A 13,320-nucleotide genomic window follows, 5' to 3' on the forward strand; every position below is an offset into this window, starting at 1 on the left:
CCTGTTAATGATCTGGTAATTATTGTGGTGGCTTTTCAGTGGGGTGTGAAGTGCACAGCTAGCTGTGGCCAGGAACATCCCAAGGCTCCAGAAAGACAGAACAAGGAGGAAAAAGGGAGATTCTTGTGTCTGGGGCTGTCCCCCAAAGTCACAGGGACGGCCAGACCTATCTGGCCAGAGAAGGGGCCCTGCCTGAGGCTGGCATGGCAGCCAGGAGCTCCTGTTGGCAGATGAGACCTCTCTAAGTCCTGGGACCAATCTGACTATAGAATGCGGGGAAACTAGAGGAATGTCCCCCAGTCGCCCCAGTACCAGCCAAGACCAAGTTCCATGGCTGACTCCAGGAGCCACACTCCTGCACACAGACTCCTACGTCGTCCCCATCCCCTCTCAGCCTAGAACCTCCCTTCCCTTCAGGATCTACACCCATCTTAAGCAGTCAGGGCCAAGTCCAGAGAGGGCGAGCCAGAGCTCTTGATGTTTCTCTCCCTGGGCCTTCAGATCTCCTACACAGCTGCCGCCACCAGGGCCAAATGTGGTCTGGCTGTGCAGGGCACTCCCAACATCTGGAAGTCAAGTCTGCCACCCATCTCCACACCTGTGCTCCCCAACATACTGCTTCTACTTGTCAGAGTAAAAGGAGCACCCCAGGAGCCAAGACAGAGTGTTGGGCCTCTCAAAGTCTAACCACCCCTCACAGCCCAAGGAGGCTGCAAAACACAATTGTGTCCTGACTGGCCAAGTCCTCACAACATCTGAGCTGGCCCTCTGTCCCGGCCCCAAACAAAAAAAGCAAGCCTAGGGCAGCCCCGGTGGCTCAGCGGCTTAGCGCCGCCTTCAGCCCGGGGTGGGATCCTGGAGACCCGGGATGGAGTCCCATGTCAGGCTCCCTGCATGGAGCCTGCTTCTCCCTCTGCCTGTGTCACTGCCTCTCTCTCTGTGTGTCTCTCATGAATGAATGGATGAATGAATGAATGAATGAATGAATAAATAAATAAATAAATAAATAAAATCTTAAAAAAAAAAAAAGGCAACCCTAATGCGGAAGTGGAATGCCAGCCCATCTGGCCATGGAGTCTTATGGAGCAAAGGACATCCTCTAGCTCAGCCCTACCCCCCCGCCTTTTTTTTAACCAATGAGACACCACAGGATTCAGGAAGATGCCTTGACGTGCTCAAGATCAAAGCCTCATCAGTGAACATTGGGGCTGGGACTAGAACTAGGTCACCTGAAGCTTCTCCACCATGTGGCTTTCCCACCAGTGACTGCCATTAGTCTGAAGTCTTCATATTTGTATACACTGGCTTGACCTCTCCCCCAGGAGAGAGCAAGGGCCCTGGGGTCAGAGACAGCTAGGTCAGCTGTGCCCTTGGCCATCTCAGACATGCCCCTGGCACAGTGGTATCTGATTACAGCTGGCAGTGTGTCCATGATCCTTGATCTGGCTTCTGAAGTCCCGGATTCCAACCCCTATTGGCTCGGCCCTGCTCCCAATGCTGCTCTCAGTACTTGCACCTCCTCTGGCCCAGAAACCATGAGAGTTGCCCTGGTTAGATACTGGAAATCATCTTTGCAAGCCTCAGGCCTCCATTTTTGGTTAAGCAAACCCAGCTGATGGGTGGGTCTAGGATCCTCTTCTCTGAATCCCCTTCTCTGCCTCTCTGGAGAACCTGGGAAGCAGATGCCCCAGGTGTAAACATTTTTACGTAGCTTTTTCTACCTCCAATAATGATATAATAATATGTGACAAGATGCAGAAAACATTTTTCACCAAAGTTCCTCTCAGGGAGAGTCTTTCATGCGTTTAGAAGAAATGCCCCCCCCCCCCAAAAAAAAAAAGAAGAAGAAATGGCCCAAGCTAGTGGTTCTGAGCGTGATCTCAGACCAGCGGCATCAGCACCATCCAGAAATCACCTGGGACCTTGTTAGAGTTGCAGATTGTCAGGTCCCACCCCTACCCTACTGACCCAGAAATGCTAGTGTGGGGCCTTCCAGGAGATTGGGGTGCTGTTAAGGTCTGGGAAGCTATTTGCGGTGGAGGCAGGGAAGCCCAAGGACATGATCCAGTGGCAAAAATCAGGGTTCAATTGCCTTATAAAGAGGAAGGGTCTGGTTACCTGCATGGTTCTTAGAGGAGTCCCAGGATGAACTGGGGGTGGAGGGGGGGAGCTAGGAAAGAACTGGATTGCTCTTCATGACAGAAGGGAAGGGCTTTTGTGGTTCCCTCAGGACATCTAGAGGGGAGGAGAGTGAAGACAATGAGCTGGATGCCTCATGGGAAAAGGCAAGAGTGAGACCCCCCAAAACGGGGGGTATATCGAGGGACTATCCATGGAATCACAAGCCCTGTGCAATGTAACATCCCCTCAAAGTACACAAAGTGTTGGTAATGATCATCCAAACAACCCAAGTGCTCAGGGGTTCCATATGCCTTGGACACCGTGAGAAGTGCTCAGTTCAACATGGTGGGTCTCAGTGCCATGCTAAGCAGAGGACTTTTTTTTTTTAAGATTTTATTTTATTTATTCATAGAGACAGAGAGAGAGAGAGAGAGAGGCAGAGACACAGGCAGAGGGAGAAGCAGGCACCACACAGAGAGCCTGACGTGGGACTCGATCCCGGGTCTCCAGGATCACGCCCTGGGCTGCAGGCGGCGCCAAACCGCTGCGCCACCGGGGCTGCCCGCAGAAGACTTTTTGTAATAAGAATTGTCAGGGCTGCATACTCTTTCACAGTGGTCAACATTTCTGCATTTCCATAACCATCCCCTTATTTGGGAGCAATTTTTTGCTTTCATAAATATCAAAACCAAATATAGGGACAGGTTGAGCCATGCTTGGCTGGAGTGGACAGGGCTGGGAAAACAGGCTCCAGGGTAGTGTTGGGGTTTTCCATAGAGAGGTTCACAGCTCACATCGCCAAAGTGCAAAATGCAGAGCAAACCCAGGCACAATCAAGATGGAGATTGTCGTCCAGGGGGCCAACCTGGGTGGTGAGTACAGAGCACAGCCAGCTCTGGGTGGTTCTGGGGGGCCACCCAACTTGAAGCAGGTAGTGACATGTTGGTTCCTATACCATGTGAGTGGCTGCAGGAGTCTGGCCAGCAGCCCAGGTACCAGGAAGCATGACTTGATGGCCCCCGATGGCCTTACTTGGACCAGAGGCTTCAAGTTCTTGCCTACTCCCGTGGACTTCTTGAGGACTCGAGGCTGGAGTAGGTCCAGCCTGGGCTTCCAGCTCACACCCAGGTCTCGTGGGGCCTGACCCAGGTCCGAGGCAGAGCTGGAAGGAGCAAGGCTTAATTGCATCAGAACGGAAGCCTGCCAAGCGCGCCGACACTCTCAGCCCCTGCAATCAATCCTCCATCCTGTAAATAGAGTTAGAAGTGCGACTCCAGCAATTATCAAGCCCATCATTTTCCTCTTCTTCTCTAAGTAAATTAGAAAGGTTCTCTGCTCTCACTTTGCAACCGGCCCTCATTTTTAAAGTGCAACTATAAAAGCATTGCAAAGGGCTATACTTCGAGAAAGAGTTGCCACATCTGATGCCCAGCGAGCCAAGAGGTTTGGCTTCCAGCCCTGGTTTTGCAGCCACTTTATGATGTTTGGCAAGGCCAGCGGCCCCCCGACCCCCAGGGCCCTGGGCCTCGGTTTCCCCATCTATGAAGAGCTTGGACCAGGTGGCCTCCAGGATGCTTACTAATCATGATCACAGGATTGCAGATTCGCTTGATTGCTAGAGATGGCTCCACGTAGACAGGAGTTTGGCTTCTTTTCAATCAAGACCTGACCCTCTCTCTCTCTGTATTTTCCACACAGTGATGAATCCCCACAGGTGCAAATATACCGATGTTCACAGTAGGGTAAGAGCAGAGGAGGAGTCATGTTCCCATGCTTCTGGAAGTAAACCAGAAACATACTTACCCTGCACAGGCCCTGATCTGATCGTTCTACAACAATGACCTTGTTTAACCCACACAGTAGAACAATTGTTAGGCCCATTGCACAGACAAGAAAACTGAGACACAGCAATGTGAAGTAGTGCATCCAAGCCAGTTCTGTGAGGCTCCAAAGGCCATGTTCATAGCCAGGGCTCTTTCAAATAGAAAATTTGGAGACTTTAGTAGAAAAAGAACGGATAGACCAAGATGTTAGGCCATCTTAATGCAAAGGCAAGACACCTACATGACTCAGTGCACCCAGGCAAATGACAGATGTCCCCAGGCACGTGTGTGCCGAAAGATCCAGTAGGAAGGGTGTGGTTGGAAGGCATCGGAGTCTTTGATAAATGTGTTCCAATGCGCCTGCTTCTCTCAGAAATGGGCTCTTGCTTCCCCCATCTCCTCCCTACCTCTGGAAGTGGAATACCAATTATTTTATTTGAAGGAAGTGTCTGGTGGTGTTTAGAAGCAGCATGAAGTAAATTTGTGCAATGCTCGTTAGTGGCTGATGGGGAATATCCAGGTGCCTTTGCTCTGATGACCCAGCTCAGTCCCCCAGGTTTTCCATACTGAAATCCTCAGAATTTACAATTCTAATTGCTAAATGGCATTCTAATTTTTTTAGAAGGTAGATAAGAAAGAACCACAAAATAGCACTTGCTTTAAGGGTTGTCTTTCACCACCAACCCACAATAAGTTACTTTTATTACCAAACAAAAAAAAATGTTTTCTAAAAATAATGTCAGTTAGGTTCATCTGACAGATGCTAACCCTGGAAGTGTTTCACAGAAACTACTCTGCTGTCCCCAACGATGTGGTTTAGTCGATACCCCTGGTCTTTTTTATCTTTCTCTTGAACACCTCTCTGAGTCATTTATAAATAAATGATTTAAAACCTGTCAATGTCCAACCCAAAGGCTCCCAGGTAACCTCAGGAGCCTCAGGCTCCTGCCCAGCTAAGCAGCCCCTGCTGAATCTACTCCATACCAGGCACCCTGGTGGCCCTGGAGGCAGAGCAATGGATTTGGAGAACCGTAATCCAGGCCTTCATCATTAAGGATGCACTGGATTGGAGAAACATCCTCCAGCATCTTTAGTGTCAGTGGGATTTATGAGTTGGGACTGAATACCGGCCGAAGAGACGCAGATGAGCCAGGCTTTGCCAGCAGCCCAGGCATCCTGCACCTGTTTCCTCATCAGTAAAACAGAGCAATACCCTCCAACTCACAAGATTGTTGGTGACGGCGGAGGCCATTGAGCAAGGCTGTGATTAAGATTGAGGGGCGCCTGGCCTGGCTCAGTCGGTAGAGCATGGGACTCTTGATCTTGGGGTCTTGAGTTCAAGCCCCACATTAGGTGTAGAGTTTATGTAAAGAAAAAAAAAAAAGAAACAAACAAACAAAAAAAAAGAATGAGATTGTCAAAATTTGAATCTTGATCCACCCCTGTGTGACTCTGTACCACTGACTGAATCCCTTGGAGCCTCAGTTTACTCTTCTGTTGAATGGCCATAGTCATCTCTTCCTCAGGGGACTGTGGTGAGGATGAATCTCAAGTGCTCGACATGGTGCTTGGTACACAGGAAGTGTGTGTTAGGGGACAACTGTCATCTGGTGAAGGTGCCAATGTGGTGCCAAGCCCAGAAGGGTGCTTGCTCAGCAGGCTCTTCTTTCCCCTTCAAATCCTCTCATGCACGTACCACAGGGGCACCATTTTCTCCCCTTGGCCCTCTTTTAGACACCCTATCTTTCCGTAAGAGCAGAGGCTTCTCATTTCCTCAAAAAGTCTTGGTTGAAGTCTTCCCAGAAACCCAGCACGGTGCTCAGGTCTCTGGATACCAAAGAAATCTGAGCTGCGGCCCTGCCCACCCTGCACCCGGGGTACCCACAAGTGAACGATGGCACCAGTCCGACAGCTTGGAGCCACCAAGAGCGGCCTAGGCCCAGGGCAGCCCGTGATGAATGGCCAAGTGAGCTGTGCGGGCGTCATTGCGGCCAGTCCGGCAGATGCACAGCTCCCCGCTGACCACGAGGTCTGGAGCATAAATGCCCACACCCTGGAGATCTGGCTGAGGCACCCAGAAAGATCACGAAGCCGCGCGGAGGCAGAGGGCACGGGATCGTCAAGGTCTGCTCTGCAAAGGCTGGGGGCTCCCAGAGCCACCGCACCCCAACCCCAATACAGGTGCCCCCGCCACCAGCTCTTCAGCTGCTCCTGCCACCAGTCCTCGAGTCTGCCATCTGAGGAATGGGATTTCTCAGGGAACAGGTATGAATCTTCCCCCACTTCCCCTAGTACCCCCCAACCCCGGGGTCCCCGACACACACCGTGGACGCACTCGCTCAGCCTCCACCGGTGACTCTTGACGTGGCTGAGCCACTGGCTTCCAAGCCTTTCTCTTCTCTGTCCTATTTTTATGATTCTTTTTGTGGTTCTTGCTTATTTCTCCGTCTACAATGTGTGGGAATAATATCTTAATTCCACCCACATAATAGGAGAGGACTAACAAGTTACCCTACCTGCACCATTCTGAGGTCGTGGGATGAAAGGAATTTAAATAACCCAAAGAGATCTTTTTTGTTGTCTTACTTCATAGGCAGTAGACAGGGAAAATTAGCTGATACCGGGCAGGGGCATAGAGAATGAAGAGAATGAAATTACGTGCATTGGTACTAATTATTTTCTTTGAAGTCCTCCATGATTGTTTTCTACCGATACAATCCATGTAGAAAAACTTGCTCTTTCTGTTATATGAACAACACAGAGGTGCCTGAAAGTTCCATTTGTTTTATAAAAATATAAGGTTGGGGGAAATGTAAGGAGTCTCATTTGCTTTTCTTCCTTACATTGATCAAAGGAAGATCTGGGCTCATCTGGAATGTTCCTAGTAATTTGGTGTGCACTGGCCCTTGCCCCTCAGTGCTGCTCAGCAGCAGAGCTCGTGAGATCAGTTCAGCCTTCTATGCCAGACTCTGCCCAGCCAGGTGGTTGCCCGGTGGGGCCTGGCTCCTCAGCCAGCCCTGGGCAGGGCCAGGTGGGCAGCTCCTGGCGCACAGGCTGGTTCGGGACACAGCAGCCTTGCTGGGGTATCAGTGTAGCTCTGTCCATCTCAACTCCCTAAACTCTGCCCCACAGCCTGCCTGCAGGACCCACAATCTTTTGAAGTCACTTACTTACCAAAGATTACTGAACATCTACTATGTGCCACATAGTGTTCTGCTGAATAAAACAGGTAAAGCCTGCTTTTGGGGGGTAGGCATCCCAATAAAGAGACATCAAACAAGGAATAAAGCCAGACAGTATGGCAGCTGATGGTGAGTACTAGGAAGACAGTGGTGGGGACAGGGGGATGGGTGCTGTTTTACAGGAGTGGCCAGGAAGGGCCTCCTTGGGGAGCTGCCTTTGCAGCAGAGAGCTGAGGGAGACACGGGAGCAAGCAAAGTAAATGTCAGAAAGAGCAGTGTCGGGGTGAAGGGAACAGCAGGGGCAAAGGCCTTGAGTTTGCTCAGAAGCGGAGTCTGCAGGACGCCTGGGTGGCTCAGTAGTTGAGTGGCTGCCTTTGGCTCAGGTCATGATCTCGGGGTGCTGGGATCGTGTCCCACATCAGTGTCCCCGCGGGGAACTTGCTTCTCCTGCGTATGTCTCTGCCTCTCTCTGTGTCTCTGATAAATAAATAAATAAAATCTTAAAAAAAAAAAGTGGAGTTTGCTCCACATGTTCCAGGAACAGCAAGGAAGCCAGTGTGCCTGGGACAGAGCAGGCGAGGGGAAGGGGAAACTGGTAGGAGATGGGTCAGATCGCAGGCCGGGAACCGTACACAGGAGCCCAGGAGCAATTCTCTGCCTTGTAGCTCAGCAGCACTCTTAACCTGGCCGCTTGCTCAGCCAGCAATGGGGTGTTGCGCACCCTATGCCCCTGGCTGGCCCGGGGCTGAAGGGAAGAGTGCAAAGCAGTAACAGTTGCAAAAGGGGGTGAGACCTTAAGATAATTCTCTTTTTTTTCCCCAGAAGTAATAGTTGCACATTTTAGAGAATACACAAAATGGAAAAAAATATGACACAGATAGAGGAAAGTAAAGAGAACAGGTAGCTGGGAGTATCATTGTTTCCTCACTGTTTTCCAACCTTTATATAATGTGGTTATAATGTAATATACTGAATGTTTATAACATATGATATATGTTTTTCATATTTTTATTTAAAAAAATTTTTTTTAAGATTTTATTTATTTATTCATGAGGGACACAGAGAGAGAGGCAGAGACATAGGCAGAGGGAGAAGCAGGCTTCCCTCAGGGAACCTGATGTGGGACTCGATCCCAGGAACCCTGGATCATGGCCTGAGCCAAAGGCAGACGCTCAACCACTGAGCCACCCAGGCGCCCCTGTTTTGAACATTTTTAAATACGTAACACCTTTATTATTCTATGAGGGCAATAAAACACACAGACAAAATTTCCCCTTATTTTAATGTTACAAACCCATGCTATTGTTTATATATGTTACAAACCCATATTATCACAAATGTACAGACCCATATCATCTCTCATATATAAATACCGTATAGCTGATCATGAGTTAGGTGTGCAAGTCCAATGATGTATTCCTCTAACTGCTAAAAAACAAAAATTATCCCAAACTGCAGTGTCCTGTGCTGTTTATCCTGAATGATCACAGCAGGATTTTGTTAACTAAACTGAAGGATGGAACAGGAGATCATTATGTGTGAAAGACAGTCCTTTGGACTCAGTTTCCAAAATAATTTTCACTCCTTAGAAAATATAAATATATTCAAAGAAGGAACCTTCAGAGAAATCGAGAACAAATCAATTTGAGCTAATTTCAAATACAGAAAAGGGTATGGCACAGAATATCAGCTATGTTATATGAATATAACATATTCAAAATATGTTATAGCATGTTCATATACGTTTATAAAACATGGATCTTGGGATACCTGGGTGGCTCAGCAGTTGAGCGTATGCCTTCGGCTCAGGCCGTGATCCTGGGGTCCTGGGATCGAGTCCTGCGTTGCGCTCCCTGCAGGGAGCCACCCTCTGTCCATGTCTCTGCCTCTCTCTATATGTCTCTCATGAAAAATAAACAAAATATTTTTAAATGCATCTTTTTTTTAAAGACTTTATTTATTTATTTGAGAGAGAGCACGACAGGGGGTGGGGGAGAACAGAGGGAGAAGGAGAGGCGTGGAGTGTGGAGCCTGACGTGTGGGACTCTATCTGACCTGAGTTGAAATCATGAGTCAGGCACTTAATCGACAGAACCACCCAGGCACCCCAAAACATGCATCTTTAAGAAGAAGCTCAACTGAACATTTTTCTCAAGATAAAATAGATTTGCATCATATACTCTCTTATGTTCAAAGGAGGAACCCAGCCTCCATAAGGTGAGAGGCCACTAGTTCTGAGCCTCTACCCTGTGCTAGGTACTTTTCTTGTTGCTGGTAAATAGCAGTAAACAGGACAGAAAATAACAATTTTTATCTTTTCTTCCCAAATTCCAATTGTCCAAGAAGTCAGCAAATCAGTCTAGAAAACACAGGAACTGACTGTCCCTCTGAATGAAGGAGAGATGTCGGAGCCTGTGGCCCGTGTCGGAAAAGTGGGCAGAGGGCAGGTTGCCAGGACACAGGGCTACGGTGGTGCAACTTTGCAGGAAACTACTTGTCCCCCCTCCAAACAGATTGTCGTCTTCTCCCTTTGTTATTGCCTTCCCCGCAGACCAGACAAAGCCGGGAAGCCCCCACCTCTGGCTGAAACCCCAGAGAGGGTCACCCCCTGTTGTACACAGCGGCCGGGCTTAGAATGCACACCTTGAAGACTGGGCCTCGCCCAGCTCACATTACCTGGTGTTCTTCTGGGGCTGTTCACTAGCCACACGGCTCCGTTCCCCAACAGCAGTCAACAGATTCTGTTCCTGACATGCAAGGCTTATAGGAAGAGTAATTTTTAGTAAAAGCATGAAAATGCACATTATTCTTTCTGGGAGCATCACTGCCCAGCACAAAAGGCTTAAACAAAAGGGGAATCCTATCCCCTAGGGGAAACTAGCCCTTTCTGTAGAAACCAAGGACCCTTCGGCAGAGCCAACTCAGGCAGGACCGGTAGTAAGTCCAGCATAGCAGCCCTCAGGTGAGCACTTCCGTGGACAGACAGACGGACACTGAGTTGGGTGCGTTTATCAGAGTATCCCTCCTACACAGGTACCAGGACTCCGCTGCTCAGGTGGGGAAACCAAGGCCAAGTCTGAATGATGACTTGCCCAGCTGGAAAGACGCCGGGTAGGTTCGGGTATTTTGAGGCTGTGTTTACATCTTTTCCAACCTGGTTTTATTCATTGTTCGAAACAATGGCCAAAGCTTCCAGAAACCTATTCAGCCACAATGCCTAATGCAAAGTATAGTTCTGTTCAGGAAACTTACCTCCGTGAGGGCCATTTTGTTGACTGCGACTCGCAGCTCCCTCCACCCTTTCCGTGTCAGACTCAGGAAGAGCATAGGGTCGTTCCCATAACAAGCATCCCTGATTTTTTCCCCCAAAAGGTAAGAGGCCAAATTACTTGGAAAGTGTTTTAAAATACGAATCTGATGGTGGCTCCTTATTCTCGACAGACGTCCCCCAACCTACTCTCCTAACGGGGAGGATGAATCGTCCCTTGTGGCGGATTCTACAGACAGATGCTCCGCTGCCTGCCGGGCAGGGGCTCTGCACCGGAGGAGCGGCTTCCTGGGAGCGAAGCTCCCCCTGGGGGCCCCCGCAGCCGCACCTGCCCATCTCCACCCAAGACTCCCTAGGGTGAGTTCTTGGCATCTTCCTCGGGGTTCCGCTTGCCCCGAGGAGAATGCCAAGCGGGTCTAGTGTGTCCGAGGCGCATCAAAAAATAAAAGTCTGCAGATTTGCGATGTTAAGAGCCACCGTGGAGGAAGCCGGCTTCGTGGCCCGGAGTCCTGGTTCTGGCTCGCGGGGTGGCCTCGGGGGATGCCCTCGCTCGGCCTCAGTTTCCCCTTGTGCAAGCGAGAGTGGTGCAGGTGAGCTCTAAGGCGACACGTCGCAAGGGGATCGTCCCCCGCGGGGCCGCAGCTGAGCCCGGAGCCTGCTCCTGCGCCCGGAGTCGGACGGCCAAGCCCCGGCCCCGCCGCTAGCGACCCTCCGCTCGTCCCCGCGCCGGCCCGGGCCCCCGCCTGGCCCTCGCGTGCAACCCCGCCCTCCGCGGAGCCTCGGCCGGGCCGGCGGGCGGGGCGGGGCGGGGCGGGGCGGGGCGCGGCGCGGGAGGCGGAGCCGAGCCGGGGAATCCTGCTCCCGGCGAGCGCCGGGCCCTGCAGAGCAGCCGGGCCGTCCGAGGGCCCCCGCGCCGGGGGCGGCGGGGAACCCCAGACGCAGCCGGGCCGGGAGGGATCCCCGCGCCGAGCGAGCCTCCGCCGCCGCCGCCTCCGCGCCGCCCCCGCCGGGAGCCGGGAGCCGGGAGCCGGGAGCCGGGTACTGGGAGCCGGGTACTGGGAGCCGGGAGCGCCCCCCGCTCCCGCCGGCCGCTGGTCCCGCCGTCCGCTCTCCCGCCCGCCGCCCGTGCGCCATGCAGCCGCCGCCCGCCCCGCGCATGTAGGCGCCCGCCGCAGGCCATGCTGCTCCCGCTCGCCGCGCTGCTGGCCGCCGCCTGCCCGCTGCCGCCGGGCCTCGGCGGGGCGCCCCCCAACGCCTCGGTGAACGCGTCGTCCCCGCGCCTGCTGGCCTCGGCGGCCCCCGCGCCCCCCGCGCCCCCCGAGCGCCCGGGCCCGGAGGAGGCGGCGGCGGCGGCGGCGGCGGCGCCGTGCAACATCAGCGTGCAGCGGCAGATGCTGAGCTCGCTGCTCGTGCGCTGGGGCCGCCCGCGGGGCTTCCAGTGCGACCTGCTGCTCTTCTCCACCAACGCGCACGGCCGCGCCTTCTTCGCCGCCGCCTTCCACCGCGTCGGGCCGCCGCTGCTCATCGAGCACCTGGGGCTGGCGGCGGGCGGCGCGCAGCAGGACCTGCGCCTGTGCGTGGGCTGCGGCTGGGTGCGCGGCCGCCGCCCGGGCCGCCTCCGGCCCGCCGCCGCCGCCGCCGGGGCGCCCACCGCGCTGCCCGCCTACCCCGCCGCCGAGCCGCCCGGGCCGCTGTGGCTGCAGGGCGAGCCGCTGCACTTCTGCTGCCTGGACTTCAGCCTGGAGGAGCTGCAGGGCGAGCCGGGCTGGCGGCTGAACCGCAAGCCCATCGAGTCCACGCTGGTCGCCTGCTTCATGACCCTGGTCATCGTGGTGTGGAGCGTGGCCGCCCTCATCTGGCCGGTGCCCATCATCGCCGGCTTCCTGCCCAACGGCATGGAGCAGCGCCGGACCGCCGCCGCCCCGGCCGCCGCCGCCCCCGCCGCCGTGCCCGCGGGGACCACCGCCGCCGCCGCCGCCGCGGCCGCCGCCGCCGCCGCCGCCGCCGCCGTCACCGTCACCTCGGGGGCGGCGGCCAAGTGACCCGCCGCGCTCCCGCCGCGCCCCCGCCGCGCCCCCCGGCGCACACCCGGCCGCTGTGCTTCGCGCTGTGGTGACCGTCAGTTCTCCCCCCGGGCAGGGCGGAGGGGGCCTCCGCGGCGCCAGCGGCTGCGCCCGCAGGGCAGGTGTCAGCCGGGGCCCTCCCCGCCGGCGTACCCCCAGCCCTCCCCTCCCCGCACCCACGTGCCCTAGATTCATGGCAGAAAACGACCAAATCCTGTGTATTCGTTTTATATATTTAATAACTGTTTTAAACGAAAGTTTTAGTAAAAAAAAAGAAAAATTTCAAGTTGCTATTGCTGTAGTAAGAGAAGCTCTTTGTATCCAGACATAGTATTTGAAGTTTGTTGTTTTTTCTTTTTTTAATTTATTTAAAAGGGGTGGGGAGGGGCATGGGAAGGACTTCACACCCACATATTGTTACGGCTAAAAATGAACTTTATGAACCTTTTCCAAGTCGATCTATCCAGTGACGTGGCCTGGTGGGCGTTTCTTGTACTTCTGTGTGTGTGTGGTTTTTTTTTTTTTTTTTTTTTCTGTTTTGGTTTGGTTTTTTGGCTTTTAATACAGACTTTTTCCTCCAGAGATGCGTACGTAGCTTTTTCTTTATTTGATTTAGGAAAAGGAATCCAGGAATTACAAGATGTTGCCCTGAAAACGGAGGGAGGGATTCTCCAGAGTCACAGAGGGGTTAATAATGCCTGTCTAGGAGAAGTAGGAGATGAAAACTATTACCTGCCTTTGTTTTAGGGCTCACCAGGCTGCCCCCCAACACCCTCACATCCTCACCCCACCCTCCTCCTCATTGACCTTCTACAGGATGGCATACAGGGTTCTATGCGATTTGTCTTTTTTGTCCCTTCCCT

The 13,320-nt window shown here is 53.1% G+C and overlaps 1 protein-coding gene and 1 long non-coding RNA gene across 4 annotated transcripts; one reads left to right on the top strand and one right to left on the bottom strand.

Moving 5' to 3' along the window:
* Positions 1-2,537: 2,537 nt before the first annotated feature.
* On the bottom strand, positions 2,538-11,112 carry LOC140610447 (uncharacterized). Of its 3 annotated transcripts, none has more exons than XR_012012099.1 (3): positions 8,897-11,112; positions 3,701-3,894; positions 2,538-3,368 (listed from the first exon to the last, which is right to left on the bottom strand). It is a non-coding gene; the product is annotated as an uncharacterized lncRNA (long non-coding RNA). The 3 variants fall into 3 exon arrangements; XR_012012098.1 differs by having other exon boundaries at positions 3,701-3,897; XR_012012097.1 differs by lacking the exon at positions 8,897-11,112 and adding an exon at positions 6,269-6,823 and having other exon boundaries at positions 3,701-3,897.
* Positions 11,113-11,235: 123 nt separating this feature from the next.
* Positions 11,236-13,037, top strand: TMEM158 (transmembrane protein 158). Its single transcript, XM_072788121.1, has one exon. It carries the CDS (start codon positions 11,573-11,575, stop codon positions 12,434-12,436), a length of 864 nt encoding a protein of 287 aa, XP_072644222.1. The 5' UTR covers positions 11,236-11,572; the 3' UTR covers positions 12,437-13,037.
* Positions 13,038-13,320: the final 283 nt, after the last annotated feature.

Source organism: Canis lupus, chromosome 19 (genome assembly GCF_048164855.1).
Source record: "Canis lupus baileyi chromosome 19, mCanLup2.hap1, whole genome shotgun sequence".
Classification (NCBI taxonomy): Eukaryota; Metazoa; Chordata; class Mammalia; order Carnivora; family Canidae; genus Canis; species Canis lupus.

Bases quoted from the DNA above. Each gene is read 5' to 3' on its own strand.
- TMEM158 (XM_072788121.1), top strand. From the start codon at position 11,573: ATGCTGCTCCCGCTCGCCGCGCTGCTGGCCGCCGCCTGCCCGCTGCCG.